Source organism: Pecten maximus, chromosome 2 (genome assembly GCF_902652985.1).
Source record: "Pecten maximus chromosome 2, xPecMax1.1, whole genome shotgun sequence".
In the NCBI taxonomy this organism is placed as follows: Eukaryota; Metazoa; Mollusca; class Bivalvia; order Pectinida; family Pectinidae; genus Pecten; species Pecten maximus.
Window position 1 is genome coordinate 15,807,280 of NC_047016.1, and position 17,329 is coordinate 15,824,608.

Sequence of the window (17,329 nt, forward strand, 5' to 3'; positions counted from 1 at the left end):
CTGATATACCTTTACAATTGAGGTTCTCATTAGAATCTTGGCTCGGTCGTGTAACCATCAATTTTGTTTTTTTTGTTTGTTTTTTTTTGTTTTTTGTTTTTTTGCTTATTCAGTACCTTTTAAGTCATTGTGACTGGCCTGATCAACGCAGTGGTGGAGGAAGTTGAAAAACGTTGAAAAAACTTTCATTTATTTATTCATTTTTAAATCTAACCCGTGTGTATGTCGTGCAGGTATGCTACAATGGCATTATTTCTTTATTCATTCTATGTGTGATGGACAAAACAAATCTTGACGTCTCTATTTCGTGATTTTTCCCCCTTTTTCTTTTTTCTTTTTTTTTCTTTTTTTTCATAATTGAATCATTATAACTAGAGAAATGAAAAAATCCTTTTGCAGTGCAATTTTGATGCGTGTGAAGGAACGCAACGTCGTGGGAATTTGTTTGTGTTGTTGTTTTGTTTTCAAACTTTAACTCATATTGAACGCCAGATAATATGAAAATTATATTAATCACATGTAATAGATATATCTTACAAATACACAAACAAAAAATCAACGTGGAGTAAAAATACTATGATTATGGCAAAATGCAACACAAATTACAAATGTTAAAGATGTATAATTATCTGTCTATTTAATCAAAACCAGTTGAATGCAATTCTTTAAAACAGAATGGAAGAACATTTTGCATTTAAATAATTGGAATAAAAGTAACAAGCAACTTTTAAATTTTATTAAGCTCTTTTTCCCTTTTTATTTATTTTTGTGTCAATTTACCTATATTTTCACATTTTTCCCCTTCTATATTTAATAAGTTTTTAACTTTTCCAATTCCATTTCATGCCGACAACTGACAGGTCCGAGGAATGATATACATAGTACGCTATAGTAACGTAACATGTTATTGTATAAACGTCGGTATATTCCCAAAGTTCTGAACACCGGCAGACATGATTCATCGAAATAAACGATTGTATGAACAACCATATGAAATAGTAATTGGAATTCGCGTTGAATCTTATATTTATTTCTACCCACCTATGAATATTTAGGCTAATACCAGTAGTAACGCCGATTACGACGATGTACCGACATAAATCTATTTTGATTTGGTGGTATGCTAAAATAGTTGAGTACTATTGACGGGATGAAATGATGGAAGCAAAATGCAAGCAATTAATAAAAACAAAAAAGGAGAGGAACAACCACTGGTTAATAAAGAATGTTTCACCACTAACTGTTATAAAGCCTTAAAAAGACATACAAATAGTATAGTATCCCGTACAGAAGAGTTGTGGTATACATAGTGTTTATCTAAAATAAAAATTCTTTGTTCCATTTGTCCCTACATATCCGAAGATGTTATCTGTTTTCTAATAACTGGTATTAAAATGGTAAGTTTACATCGTTTACAAATAAATATTTACTATGAACTCAAAAGTTGATCAAACAAATCATTTTGATAACGAATGAATATGTCAATAAAACATGAAAGACGTCTAAAGATTGTACAAAAACACGAAGTACAAAAATGTCACTTGTATCTGACAGGGAAACCTCGGCAGAACACTGTTGAAGTCAATTTTATGAATACAATGTACAAAAATCACAAAGTAATTCTGACAGAGAAACCATGTCAGAACTCTGTAGCTGTTAATTTCATCGATTCAAATTAAAATGAATCCCCCAAAAAAACCACAATCATTTTTCAAAAAATACATATAAAATGTCCTAAAAGACCCTTCCTTTGTCATAGGTTATACGTGTCATCAGTGGAGTATGCTAGTCTGATGTATATATGTGAAGTATAGAGTCTATTAAATGTTGTTGTTTTTTATAGTATTTATTTTAAGTAAAGTAAATCTATATATTCAATATTTCTATTCATAAGGTCCCCTTGTCACCTTAGGATTTGCCTGTTATTCAACCCTTTTGACTTACACCACCGAATGACAATAAAATTTGTGGAAATGAAAATACACAAAAAGCCACTCGCACGTCTGATAGAGGGAACTTCGTAAGAACTCAGTGCAAGTCATTTTCAATAAAATGAAGTACAAAAGACACATAAATCTACTCGTTTCAATCTGCCCTAGAATGCTTTTTGATTTCCTTATTCTGACAGAGAAAATTTCATGTGACCTCCAGGGACCTAAATTAAGACAAAGTTCCATTATTATTGGGTAATTTGAGAATGTTGGTAGATCAGTACTTCGATAACGGAACCATTGGTACTTCAATTCCATACATCGTTCTTGAATGGAATGTATTAGACTCGCTCATTCCAAACTGTTGCATAGTTTTTGTGATCATACTTGCATCGTGTGACCCTGACTCATAATGTACCAAAAAATTAATGTTCTCGTATTCTAACGTTGAACAATTTCTGAGATGCTCTGACATATGAAGTGAGAAAGTCTCCTCTGTGAAGTTACCATATATTTCTACATTGTACCGAATTCCGTTAGGCACAATGTAGCTAACTGCCAGTGTAATGTATTCGAAGGTGCCGGCGTTTCCATCTTTAGACTCGCTGCCCAATATGTGACAAAATTTGTTGAAGAAATGATCGACATTAGAAGCCAGCAGCCGATAAGGCACCCAATCGACAATGATTCTCCCTTGTGGAAACAACCTGTCTGTGTCTGCTTTTGATACCAGTAGTTTCTGTAAGTCATCCTTGTTCAAGATCCTCATTGATACATTGTCAACCGTAGGGAGAAATGGGACAACCTTTGAAACCTCTCCTTGGTAGAACAAGATATCCTAAAACGAATGTCATTGCATTTTAAAACAAAAAACAAAACAAACAAACAAACAAAAAAACAAACAAAAAACACACAAGTTAAACAGTTTAGCATTTCTTTGAATTGTCTAACAATTTATATATAATCAATTTCTATCATAGATAATAGAAACTAGAACTGTCGCCAGGATGGCTGACTAATACCCCCGCCATCTGCACGAGTCAATGGTGAATTGGAACTGTTAATTAGAGGCTAACTAAAATAACCCAGTAATATAGTGACCAGTTGCCATAGCAACCATAATTTAGGAAAAAAAGTGGCATGCACATCTACACATGGTCCTCTATATTTGTGTGAAGTTTCATTGAAATCGGCCCTTCGGTTTAGGAGGAGTTGTCCAGACAAACTTAAAGTTATGGTTCTTATCAGAAAACCTGTTTATAGTGACCAGTTGCCATAGAAACCATAATTAATTTTGAAGAAAAGAAAGTGGCATGCACATCTACACATGGTCCTCTATATTTGTGTGAATTTTCATTGAAATCAGCCCATCGGTTTAGGAGTTGTCCGGACAGACAGACGGACGGACGGACGGACGGACGGACGGACAGACAACCTGATTCCAGTATACCCCCTAACTTCGTTGCGGGGGTATAATAATCAAGGAACCTAGAGGGATTGCATCGCTCACCTGGATATTTCAGTAATAATGGCAAAATATTCACACTATGGTTCAAAGGGGTGTTTTTCTTTTATCTTTTTCTTTCTTTTTTTTCTTAAACATTTCCCCCGATAACGCCACCTCTCTCCAGCCCCAAGGGACTCGTTTATATTAAATATATCCCCCTTACCGCAAGGATTTTTCTGACCAAATTTAGTTCAAATAAATTCATAACTATATGACCAGTAGCGATTTAAAGCAATTATCTCTATTTTCCCTATAGAGCTCCGCCCCTCTGGCCCCTCTGTCCCCTTGGGGGTCAGAATGACCATTTATGCAAAATATGTTCCTCTTCCTCCTAAGATGTTTCTTACCAAATCTGGTTCAAAATTACTCTGAACTATATGACTAGTAATGATTTAAAGGAATCACCTTTATTTCCTCTATCGGACCCCACCCCTCTGGCCCCTTGGGTTCAGAGTCACCATTGAAGAAAAATCTGTTCCCCTTCCCCAATGATGCTTCTGACTGAAATGGCTTTAAATCCATTGATAACTTTATAACCAGTAGCGACCGAAAGGAAACAATAACCTCTATTTCCCCTATCGGACACGCCCCTTTGGTCCCAAGGGGGTCAGAGTCACCATTTATGCAAATCTGTTTCCCTTCCCCTAAGGATGTTTTTGACAAAAGTGGGTTAACATGTATCAATAACCTTATGACTAGTAGCGATTTGAATAATTTTCCTCTATTTCTCCTAATGGGCACCGCCCCTCTGATTTGGTAATAATCCATTCAGTATTTAATGACAAGTATCGATTTAAAGCAAATTTGACGGACGACGGACGCTGCACAGTGGCATAAGCTCGCCGGACCATCAGGTCAGGTGAGCGAATAAGGACTATAAGAATTTGAACACAGCCCGTTGCAGAAGTCCCCAAACTTCCATCGCAATCCTCCACAATATTGATCCTTAAGTCATAATACGATTAACAAAATATTTCATCGAAATTGGCCATCTTAAATACTATATCACATCTTGAACGATAGAAACCTTCATTTCATTACCATTGCAACTAAACTGAGACATTCGTCAAAACCCCTATGTACCAAATGTCAATAAAAAATAACGTTGAAAATGGACCCTCGATGAAAACAGTTTTTCAACGTTAAATATGTATCCTGGGTCAGTTTCCACGTGGAATATGCAACATGAGTGCCGTTCAAAATGGGTCGCGAAAGGTCAATTCTCAACGGACGGTATGTTAAAAATTGACTGTTAAATTGACCATTTAAAAGTGATTGTTCCAAACAAGCTTCACCGATCTACTTCATTCGACATAAAATGTATGGGCTCTTTGATCGCCTCTCTCCCTGTAAGCTTCCTCTTCTGAATACGTATTGGAATTACATAGGCTCCCAATTCATCGTTCTGTAGTAATGTTCTGTCCGTTCGTCCACATATTGTGTTCTGACAGATAATTTTGATGTTGTTTAAGCACACTCTCAGGTCATATGATGTTTGGGTTTGGTTTTTGAAACACGGAAGTTTCGAGATAGTGAAAATAACGTAAATTACGTGGTCTGAGTGATGAATAGGAAATGAGGGTTCTGTATCAATCGATCTCTCCCTCTATATTTATATTGTATCCCTCCCTGTTGGGATGGTTTGGTCAGTGACCAATGAGGGACTGACCCAGTGACCTCTAATTAGAATGTCCTCATTATGTCTTATATTGATTAGAAGGTATAAACCGTAGTGAGGTATGAGGGATATGCTTTACGTCATGTTTTTTTATAACCCGACATGTCCAAATAAGCATGTTAAACGTTAGGCAAGTGTACGCCATTTGGCGATACAGCATCACGGTTATTTTGACACCAATCTTCGTTTTTCCATTTATTTTATATACATAAGGTAATGTTTACCTGAACATATCAGTTTAAGCGTACCACTCAAGGTGAACGGACGTATGTATGTACAAAAGAAATGATATACACAAATTAACTACTAAAACCAGTAGAGCAGAAATTTAACCGTAGCTTGTCATGATTGCTCAGTCAGTCGAATTGTATACATCAGTCTTGATATGCACAGGTAACCTATAGAGTATAGGGTGAGTGTTTTTTGTACAACATACAAACGGTGACGAAGTAAGATCCCTTGGCTGGTTATCTACGGATGCGAACGCGGACGCGGAGTCGAGTCTCCGCCGTCTCATCCCCTTGCAAATCATCTGACCGTCTCTTCAAGTACCGAAAAGCGGATGTCGCAAAACAAGTGTTTAGAAGGTGATGAGGTCTTCAAACAATTATCACATTTACTCAGACACACAAGAACATTTCACGACGATTCGACAAAATATACATATGTATATGCATGCACCCACTGTGAAGAAACAAATAACCGTAAAGATAACTTCAATCGTCATATAAAATTACATAAAGAAAATACACCGCCAAACAAGAAAAGAAAAATATTCGACAACGTTAATTCCAGTACCCCGAAGAAACAATGTACCAAAGAAAGCAATCACGCTGGAAAAGCTTATCATAAAACTGTTGAAAAAGAATTAAAATGTATTCGGTGATCCAGAATGAAAATTTTACTCCCGGGGAAGAAATGTTGCGCGATCTTTGGAGATAAAGGTAGGAAGGGTATATGGTGCCATAGCCCACTCCCGGAAGGTTTTACGGAAGGAGGGCAGATGTATGCAATCGATGTCTGACAAGGCGGAGGGTTAGAAGGCACTAGACGGAACAGCTCAGACACCGACATTGTATTCTTATCCTGGGAACCTGTGGGAAGTACTACAATTCCTCGGTGATTGTCAACAGTCAATAAAAGACATAGACGAAAGGCTACAGAAAGAGAAATGTATGAAATGGTTCATTACGCTTTCGTGAAATTTCTGAAATATGACAAAAATAACGAAACTGTTTATGCCGAACCAACATTTAGATCTATCAGTTAAGCACGAACGAATATCGCAGATATCAGAACAAATGGTCGAGGCTTTCCGCCACTTACATAACGCCTATCAGATTGTTTGAGCGGGATGGGAGTATGTGGACCATGGACAAAATTCTACAACTCGAAATCAACTCCGTAGAACACACACCGTTAGAGGGCAGTAGCTACATACCCCTACCACCAAATATTCAAAAGAACAAAGCCGTTGTTAACATACAAAATAAAGATCAAAAGTGTTTCCTGTGGTCAGTACTTTCAGATATGCACCCCGTATCATGTAATGACAATGCAGTGCGTGTGATGCATTATACGCAGTATTAACATCAATTGGACTTGCACGCATTGGATTCCCTGTCCCCTTATGTCAAGTAAAGAAGTTTGAAAAACAAAATGACATATCCATCAACTTTCTTGGTTAAGAGAGGGGAAAAGTATATCCCTTACACGTAACCGACTAGTGCAACACTTCTAAACTTAAATCTTCTCTTGATGAAAGGTGAAAGCAGATAATACTGTCTAGTTCGAAATTTGAGTCGTTGGCTTGGTGGCCGAACTGCACATGGATGTAAACCATTTTATTATAACTATTGCCATTATGGTTACACAAAACAACAGGTGTTAGATGACCATGTCCCTTACTGCTCCCCTCACGGACCTCAAAACAAAGATCAACAATTGGCCAAATTTAATCAAATTCACAAACAGCTCAAAGTCCCTTTTGTGATTTATGCTGACTTCGAAAGCATTGCTCGCCCAGTTAACACATGTGAACCAATTCCCGACAAATCATCAAGGACAAATTACCAAAACACGAAACCCTGTGGCTTTTCTTACATGGTAAAATGTTCATCCAACGAACTATCAAAATCCACACAGGTCTATAGAGGTCCCAACGTAATTGATACTTTTTTTCGAAAAATTGATACATGTATAAGGAGACGAAGATATTTGCAAAAGTTTAGAAAACGTTAAACCCATGAATTTGACTGTAAACGAAGACAACTCTTCAAAAGGCAATGACATGTAATATCTGTCGAGATGAATTGGGGAGGACGGAGTCCGTTACCACGATCATTTAAATTATATATTTCGCGGCGCCAGCTATAGTCATTGTAACTTTAAGTCGATAGGGAAAACGATAGTAGGATCATTTTACATTCCCGTGGTATTCCATAATTCACGCGGTTACTACATGCATTTCTTGGTCGAATCGGCGGGAAAATCGAAATCGAAATCCCTATCCTGTATACCAAATAATATGGAGAAATTCATGTCATTTTCACTTGGGAATCTGCGATTTATCGATTCCTTACAATTTTTAAATGCACCGCTTGACACATTGGTGTCAAATATTTGGTAGTAGAGGGAGTATATGAATTCCTAAACTGGTCAAAGCACTTCCCCAAAGAGAAGCATCTGAAACTCCTTCATCGGAAAGGAGTGTATCCATACGATCACGCGATGTTACAAGAATAGTTCGACGAAAACAAATTGCCCGGAAAAGATAACTTTTATAATAACTAGCAGAAACTGATCTGTCCGACACGGATTATAAACACGCGCTATTCTATTGTTTCCATGATTTTCACATGCAGGCTATGATGCTAACTTGAAACATATATGTTAAGGGTTTTTCATGTTTCCATGAATTGTAGGATGTCGTTTCAAGTTTCAAGTCAACTCTTTTCTCTGATTCTGATTCAGACACCCCTTCCTCCACATACTTGTCTCGCTTCTTCTGCCATTCTTCCTCATTGTGTGTGAGTTATTTTCTAAATTTAATTCGGCGAACTTGATATACACGTCATTATTTTCATTTTCCATAGTCGAAACATCATCGCTGTCCTCCGATAACATTCGCTCATAACGAATCCTTTACGGGAATATTTCAATTGCCTTCGTTGCTATTTCATTTGGAAGAAAACTGCTCGGGGACCAATTTTTGACGTGTTTTTGTAAGTCATTGGTATAATCAAGCACCAATCCACAATCATTACAAATCTAGCCTTCAATAATATCACAGTAAATCAAATTTTCTTTCACTTGATATTATATTTGACACGTGTATTCTCCACGGCTGCCGTTGGCTAAATGATCAATTCCTGACCTTTGATCCTCTGTATACGTCTACTCCCTGGGGCTTCCCTTGTTGGAATGATTAAACCCTTGCATCGGAATCTCCTTATATTGACATTGCAGCGCAAACGTAAAAATTCTGGAGTAGTCGGCTTCAAATCTACTAAATGATATCCATAAGGCTCGGAAATGGCGTCATTAAACTGACGAATGAAATGATGGGGTTATCAACAGGTTTGTTGAACAGCACTTACTAGTGGCAGTTCATTCTCTGTGTAGGGCCTTTGCAAAAGTATATTTTTTGGTTGATCGTTACGACAGAGAGATTTCTATGGCGACTTCCTTCAATAAATAATCCGTTAATTCGAGGATCTTTCGAAGCTGTAGACATGAGGTCATCTATCACGATTAAGTTCCTTCTGTCAATGTCAAGAAACGAGTTCTGTTCTAGATCAACGGGGATCCCATAAATAAATTCCATCTTTGGAACGACTGTAGACTTAATGATGTTATCCACATGTTTTTCTGAGGTATGTGAGGTATCTTTGTCAAACTAAAAGGATGTTGGCCAGATATATTGCCTGTGAATGGATGCTTGAAGACAAAATCTTGTGGCACTTGCAGCAGAACTAGTTCCAGATCTAGAAAGGCCTTCACCCATTCATTTTCCATTCACTGCCCGGGTCCGAACGAACTTCTTTTAGCTTTCGACCGGAACTCAAAAAAACTTAAACCCAACAATTATCGTTTAATGGAGTTTGTTTTTAACGGAACGACCCGTAAATGACGTGAAAACATGTCAATGGTGACAAACAATTACCGTATTCCATCGTTTTCCTTGGATTTATATTATACGACTGCCAAATCCACATCCCAGAGAGCAGCGATTCCTTGGGAAATCACAAAAACTTGTAGCACAGAGGGCGCTGTAAGCTGTATGCTTATATCCTGCAGAAATCGACGAATGGCATGAATTCCGACGTTGTACTTTTTATCTTTATACATGTATATATATTTATGGAGCTTCTCTGGACCGGCATAACTGGTAGGGTTATTCAAATCAAAGTAGATATTTTCCAAGTGTTCTGTTTAGCCCATGATTGAAAATGAATCACTAATCTACTTTTCAGTTGTATATGATGTGTGTGGCGGGCTGAGTTGCGCTAAAAATAAACATGATGTAATGTATACCTGTCATAATAGTCACTACTTCTAATTTCAAATGTATGACAGACAGGTCAAAAGGATTACACAAACCTATAAATGACCAGGTCACTAACTAGGTCATCCCACATCCCACGATGTACCTACCACAGTATGACGTCACAATTACCGGAGGACGGGATAATCCGCAATAATACGTTATTTTGACTATCTCAAAGCTCCCGCATCGTTTGCGGTACTGTTGTTTATAACCTTGACGGCATATATGATTGGTCCTCAGATTTCCTGCTGTTTACGCCAACGAAAGGGTAAACCATTTGTAATGGGATCAGTGTCCAACGGTGTCCATATATTCCATGGATGGTCGGAGGGAAGAATGCGCTCATGGTTCAATTTTCAACTGCATTCAGGGTCAATATTCAACGTTAAAAACTGATCAAGGGTCAATTTTCAACGAGGTCCATTTTCAACTTTACACCGGCAATACCTTAATTTCCACAAATAAGAAGCGAAAACATTGCGGCCAGTCTTTTATTATCCAAAAATTAAACAGGAAGTCATCCTTTGTTAATAAATATTAGTATTTATATTTCAAATTTTCAGAAGCCTATAAATTATCTGATCACGAGACGGATTTCACCATTCTGCATTTTATGTCATACCATATCGATCAGCTAACGACCAATCAGAGGCTACCACTGTCCAGTTTTTTGTTTGTTTGTTTTTTTATTATTTATTTATTTATCTTAGAGCGTGCAGTGTACCTTGTACTTATCCAGCCCTTAAATTTAAATTTTGGTGCCAAAAATTGGACAAAGCCAGGATGGTTTTCAGAAAAAATAAAGTTGTTTGCACGTCTAGAGGCAACCAGTAATAATTCCTATCGGAGACTTAATTATTATCTCATGCAGGATGTCCAACAGAAATGTACTATAGGTATACAGTGAAATAAACAAAATATCTTACCCTCTGGACTATGAGTTCACCTCTCCTCTCTTGTAGTACCTTCTGTAGGATAGCCACATTTCCGGTCGTGGACACCTTACGCTTTAGTCTCGGTTTTTCTGCGAGGTCCTGCATGACGAATGCTCTCAGACGATAGACCAGTCCTCTGCCTTCATATTCTTTGCGCATGCGTAGTGCTCTCAGTATAATAGTTTCTCCATCATCAATGAAAGAAGCACATTGGAACGCTACCTATTAGAGAGCCGTAAAGTGATATATTCGTTTACTCTAAAAACAATGACCATTATTTACATAGTATGAAAATTTTCATTCCGATATATTTTCCAATATCATAGACGTGTATATGTTGTGTTGTTTGAAGTGAATCGCCCCTGTTATTAAATCTAAATAATAATTTTCGGATTGTTTTAGAGTGGTTGCTCGTATAGGATACTCACTATTGTTTTATTTACAATAACAGCATACCCAGTGTGATCGGCCATAAATGTCCGATATAGGGCGGGCAGGTAGTCCAGTCCATCGTAAACGTCTCGGATACTCATAACATCGTCATAGTCCTCTATGCCAACTTTTCGACATTCGACAACATCCATTATGGACACCAGTGTCTTCTTGATATTTTACCTGAAAAACTGTAAAAATATATCAAAACATTAAAAACGTTGATGCGCTACATTGAACATCATCCGTGAATCGTAATTTGGTATACAGCCTAGATAAATGTAAAGCAGACTCGTGATACAAATAAATTAATTCGTGTGAGAAACTAGAACAATGACAGGTCGGTACGTGTTCAACTGTGTGGCTGTATATTCCCCATAATCATCAAGAATCAGTATGCCCTGGTCAATGTAGATGGGGTTGACGCTTGACATTTGGACATCAAACAATCGTAATGAAGCAAAACATACAACAAACATGTTTTTGACCCTGACCCTATTGGCCCGGTGACCATGATGTTTGGTCAGTTGGTTCCATGTTTAATCAACTTACTCTGCTTCATTTTGCCTTTAAAAAAATGCTCATCAGTAAAAATAAACTTGATGCCTACCTCAGTTTGTATTTTCGTGAACAGAACCTTTTGATCAAATTCCATTTCCATCGGTCAATATATGCTAAAATTATCAGCCGGGAAGTTAAATGTGGTCAGACGACCCTTATCAGGAAATTTCACATCGTAGAGAACATATTGACAACACGATAACAACTATTCATCTATGTTATGCAATGGCTGTGTTCTATGTTATAAGAAACTTTCAATGTATCCAACACAGTATATGGCTATTATAAAGAATAAAACAACAAGAAGCTTCAAGGTCAAAAGAGAATCGACGTTTATACTTTGATAAAGTAAAATCTGTCAAACGCTCGCCCTACCTGCTGTAGACACCTGTAGCCATAACGGCATGGTTATTTTGTGCAATATGACTGATCTACACGAGATTTATTTGTTTTCCTCAAACATGTTTTATGTCTGTTTTGAATTAACAGGTAGCTTAACAAATTAAATGTCAAAATCAAGACCCATGGATAGTCATGACACATATTAACAATTGGTCAGGCTACATATGTTTAATTGCAACAGAATAGTGATTTTGATTTTAATCTGAATCTTGATTTACTATTTACATGAACCTTAATTCGTTGTATAGAAAAGCAAAGTACAGTTACAAAAACTATGCTGCACAGGTAAATGCCTTGCTGCTAAGACCTCGCAACGATTGCTATGACTACTCATGCATCGGTGTGTCAGGCGAGCAAGCTGTTCACCTATCGACACGGATGACTAACTGTTCCCGGACATTTCCGTCCGGATTGTGAGTTTTCAGGACTATCGGCGTCCGGATTATTGCGGGTCCACTGTACCAGCGTTCATTTTGTTTATGATCCAACATTATCCAGTATTAAAATCCTTGGTGTACCTATCGGATGTGCAACATGGGTTGCAGAAAAATGTACATCGAAATTAACACTTCATTTAGTCATTAACATCTGAATGTGGACATGATGTCAGGACCTTCAGGATATACAATGTAGACTCCCCAACTTTTCAGTTTTGTGAACCATCCAATTTTCAGAAACAAATAAACGTACGTCTTATCTCATGACAAACTAATATGCAAGTTGCACAGAGTTCGTGTCTTAATAATTTTCCAAACTCACGATTTTTAACACCGATAATGTTGTTTATATCAATGTTAACATTATATATATCAGACATATATGTATTTATACCACTTGCAACAAACGTGGAGAGGACTTTAAGCTAAGTCCTGCGCTTATTGGAATATTAAGGGTCATCTATATAGCAGAATAGTGTTGAATTTCAAACACGAATAAATACCTTACCATTTGCACAAAAAATGTCATGTAATAGTACCAAAATGTTTATTTAGACATGTAGCTTCTTACAATCACCAATAATTTGCTGTAGTGTCTTCTATAGAGTAACTTTGTGGTAATATGTAGCATGGAATAATTCTAAGTCACGCAAATGATCAAACCTGAAAATAGCCATCCTGTTATGTTCACAAGACTAGTGTCTATAGCACAGGGAAGGAGCATTTGTTTGACCGGATTTTACTGTATGTACGTATAAACACTTATTTTGTTTTGACCTTGAAATGCAAATGGCGGCTGAGAATAATATTACACAAATATGGCTTAAAGGAGGCATTTCACTTAATAACAATACTCCTATATCGTACTTTTCAGACATCTCATCATAGTAACATGAACATTTGAATGTCAATTTGTTAAACTGGCGAGTTTGCAGCCTTTTTCAGAAATAGGCATATTTTACCCCAAACTCAACGGTTGAACATGTTTTCATAAAAGCAGACTTCTTGCCACTTCAAGAATACTTTATGTTGTCTAATAAGAGCATTTTAGATGTTTTAAATACCTCCTTATATGCCATATTTGTGTTATATCATTCACGACCGCCATTTGCAATTCAAGGTCAAAATAAAAACGTTTATACATAAAATAACGTCAAAGCTGGTCAAACCAATGCTCCTATTTTGTGCTTTAGACACTGAGCAAAACGACATGTTTGTGTAATATATGGGATACAAATGAGTTAATTGTGTCCCTCTGAAACATGCATTTTTCTTACGTTTTGTTGAAATTTACAAACAGCTTAACAAATTACATGTCAACAGCAAGGCCCAGGGTTTGCCATGATACATACTAAAAGTTCATCATGTTACTTCTGTGACATTGCACCATAATAGGGATTTATAGGTCTGTAAAATATCAATGTTTTGACTGGATTTGCTGTTTAGATGCCCCTTAAGTATTGTTGGGTTTATTCCAGTACAGGATTTGGACAATCTTCTTTACTAGACTCAAAAACATACAAAGCAATAGTTTATTCTACTGTAGTAAAAATATAGATAAAAATGTACGAAGATGATATAGACTGTAAGGTTATATAATACTCAAATTACTTTAGTAATTGTTTTGTTCTAACAATAACCATTAAGGCCTTTGCTCTTTTTTATTCCTTTTTTATACGGTTTGTGCTAGCAGCAAATACAGAGTGTAGTCAGGTAGAGTGTTAATTTCCTCTTGCACTATGTTTGGTGTCCATAATGATCGTAAGTACCGGCCGTATTCATGTGTGTACAATTTCATGAACACGAATTCCTCTTCCGTGCCCCTTTGTGTGCAAGCTGTGGATAAACCTGTATTTTGTCGATTTGAATCATCAAAACAATCATTCATCATTGAATCTATTAATTATAATACATATGTCTTAATATAACAATTGTTTGTCACGCATGCTGTTAAATCACAAGCTAAAGAAATCAACATACGTGAAATCAGATCTACCGTGCCGTCACTACAACCAACTCTGTTTTCGCCAGAGGGCGCAACATGTTGCACTTTATTTGCAGTATCGCAATATTTGACATGGGCTTTCCCCAAACATAAACTGACCATACTGGACATTGGCTACGTAGCACATAACTTTTTACCGCTAATTATTTTGTTTTGATATATGTTTGGCAGAACAAACATTTGTTAGTTTTAATTTGGTTCATTTAAACCTTGATTTTCCTCCCCCACTAACAGTCAGGGTCATAGTCAGAGATCCATTTTGCACTTGACCTTTCATCAAGTGATCTTGACACTTGGTCAGTTAAATCCTTAATAAATTCCTTCGAACTGTAATATCAAAATGTTCATCAGTGAAAGGATACCAAATTTGACATGAACTTTGCTTTGATCCATTGACCTTGGCCATATTGGCCCGGTGACCATGACCTTTGGTCAATTAACTTCTTGTTTAATTCGAACTTTCTTTGCTTCATCGTGTCTTAACAAAATGCTCATCGGGGGAAAGATGAAATATTTGACCTTGTCGCCCAATAACCTTGACCTTGATGTCTACTTCAGTATGTCTTATTGTGGTGCTTTCTATAGGACACCCGTATAGGGTGTATCTCCGCTTACATGGCCCTAAACAGGAAGACGTGTTACTCTAAAATTAGCATTGTAGAGAACAAGTTCAACTAAACCAATGCAATGGCTGTCTTATACATTACAAATTGTCATTGTATCCAATATAGTATTATGGCTATGATAACAAAAATAACTATTTACCTGCAGTTCCACACCTGTTTGTTTGATGCACAGCTCAGTATTCCAGTCGGTGACTAGTGTGCATAATAAGCTATCTGAGCCTGTGCATACACTGTAGATATGCTTGGTGGCGTGCTAGATAAGTGATAATGACGTGACCCAATTTGCTCTTTTAAAAACTTACGACACATTCTCATCCACTGGACGTTGATGTACCACAATAACAATGGATGAAACAAAATCAGAGGACTTTCGTTCCAATACAAAACCCGCACCATTTCAAGGGAGGTAATAAAAAAGTGTAGACGATACAGAAAGTAGACATTTATGTTTGGAGTACACATGTCCCTCGGTTACATCACATGTTTATGGGGTGATAACTAACTCGCCTTCGATACACCCAAATACCTACGTCACTTCCGGGTTCTGTATTATCAAAAGACCAATAAACAATACAAAAGTCATATATTACGTGGTCAACTTTGTGTTAGTTGTAAGGGTTCCCCCCATGACGTATCATTCAAAATGCCGACCTCCGCTTGCGCATCTTCAGACGGCCAACTTCAGTAAAAAAAATGATTATAAGACACAGACACACGATATCTATAATATGTTAATTTCAAGAGGGTTGAAAGGTCGTATTTCATAATGGCCTAAGAAGCAAATGAGATAGCTCGTATATACTATTGATAGCTTCTGTGGTCCTACATGTACGTTTACAAATAGGCATTGAAGTCAAAACATGTACATACTCAAGAATGTAGCGCTCTTTTTGTGCCAAAAATGAAAAAAAAGTTTTTTGGGGGAAATGCTACAATTGTTCATTTTTTCGAGAAAACTAAGCATGAACATGCTGATAACGATATGTTTAATATCATATATAAAAAGCAAAAGGTTACGTGCTTAATACATTAGGGAAAGGAGAGAAAAATGTGATGGATTCTGAGCAAGAATATGCTCTTTTTACATTAAGCGAAATTTTCTTAATAGTACAACTTCCTATTACAGTCCATTCGTAATTATGTGCTATTAATTATTTCCATACAGTATAAAATAAATATTAACTAAGAGTTTTGTACACAGTCATTAAAATCGATGGACAATACTGCTGTAATTTTCAAAAGGAAAAAAAAATGTTTTGCATAGAAATATTGTAGAGAACTGAAATAAAATGTTTATACATGTACATGTTCTTGCTTTTGTTACTACACTGGTACTGACACTCATTGATAATTCGCTGAAGTGAAATGTTCACTTTCAAAATGGCCGCCATGTTCTCTGATAACTACAAATATTAAATGTTCTTACAACTGCTGAATCATTTTTCTGACAAGGACGCTACATGATCGATTGATGTTGGTTTACTTTAACCATCTAATCTGGATTCCAAATGTTACTTCCTCGTCCTAGAATCTGATTACCCATGTCAGTGTTGGTCTACATCGTAGTTCTAATTGTCCCTGTTGAACATACCTAATATCTGGAAGATGACGGTTGGTAGCGAAATCTACATTACTCGAGGTTTTTTTTCTTAATCTCTTGACTTTTGGATGCATGGCTTGCTGGTTTCTAAATGCATGTGGTATACTAAATCCCATGGATTAATGTTGTCATGCTGGATCCAAACATTGAAGTTCACACTGCCCAGATGCCTCGAGTGGATCTGACATTGTACAATGTTCCGTAAGTGCCGATAGATCTCGTAGCCACCACCATCACTGAGGTACTCATTGTTGATGCCAACTGCCAGTAATATTTGGTATGTGACCCCTGACCCTTCTGGTAGATCTGGTTCATCTTTCACATACAGAGCCAATGTGTTGTCCAATCTGCCCAGGCTTTACACCCAGATAGGAGAAATGCGGAGTAAACGAAGACTCCTGCTTTCAAAGCATACTTGATATCTCCAAAAAAAACACTGATGATTTCCTTTTATCATGAAGATAGATGGAAAGTCAACATTTCTCTTTCATCAGTGCGAATGTCAATGTTAGGTTAAGATCAAACCCACGAGGGCCAATGACAGCCATAAGATGAGTTGATGTTTTACGCGCTTGAGCAAAATGGTCGAGTTTTTGCTTTTTGTTGTTGTTTTTTAACTCTTCATATATACATTGTATGAAGTTTACATGGGGAGACTGTCCAAAA

General features: G+C 36.9%; 1 protein-coding gene across 1 annotated transcript; it reads right to left on the reverse strand.

Moving 5' to 3' along the window:
- Window positions 1-344: 344 nt before the first annotated feature.
- Window positions 345-15,318, reverse strand: LOC117319404 (histidine N-acetyltransferase-like). The gene is made up of 4 exons (XM_033874220.1): window positions 15,203-15,318; window positions 11,029-11,223; window positions 10,592-10,822; window positions 345-2,769 (listed from the first exon to the last, which is right to left on the reverse strand). Exons 2-4 carry the CDS (start codon window positions 11,182-11,184, stop codon window positions 2,209-2,211), a joined length of 948 nt encoding a protein of 315 aa, XP_033730111.1. The 5' UTR covers window positions 11,185-11,223; window positions 15,203-15,318; the 3' UTR covers window positions 345-2,208.
- Window positions 15,319-17,329: the final 2,011 nt, after the last annotated feature.

Bases quoted from the DNA above. Each gene is read 5' to 3' on its own strand.
- LOC117319404 (XM_033874220.1), bottom strand. From the start codon at position 11,184: ATGGATGTTGTCGAATGTCGAAAAGTTGGCATAGAGGACTATGACGAT. The intron at 10,823-11,028 runs GTGAGTATCCTA...GCTCTCTAATAG, and splicing joins TTATTGTAAATAAAACAATA to GTAGCGTTCCAATGTGCTTC. The intron at 2,770-10,591 runs GTAAGATATTTT...CATTCGTTTTAG, and splicing joins GTGAACTCATAGTCCAGAGG to GATATCTTGTTCTACCAAGG.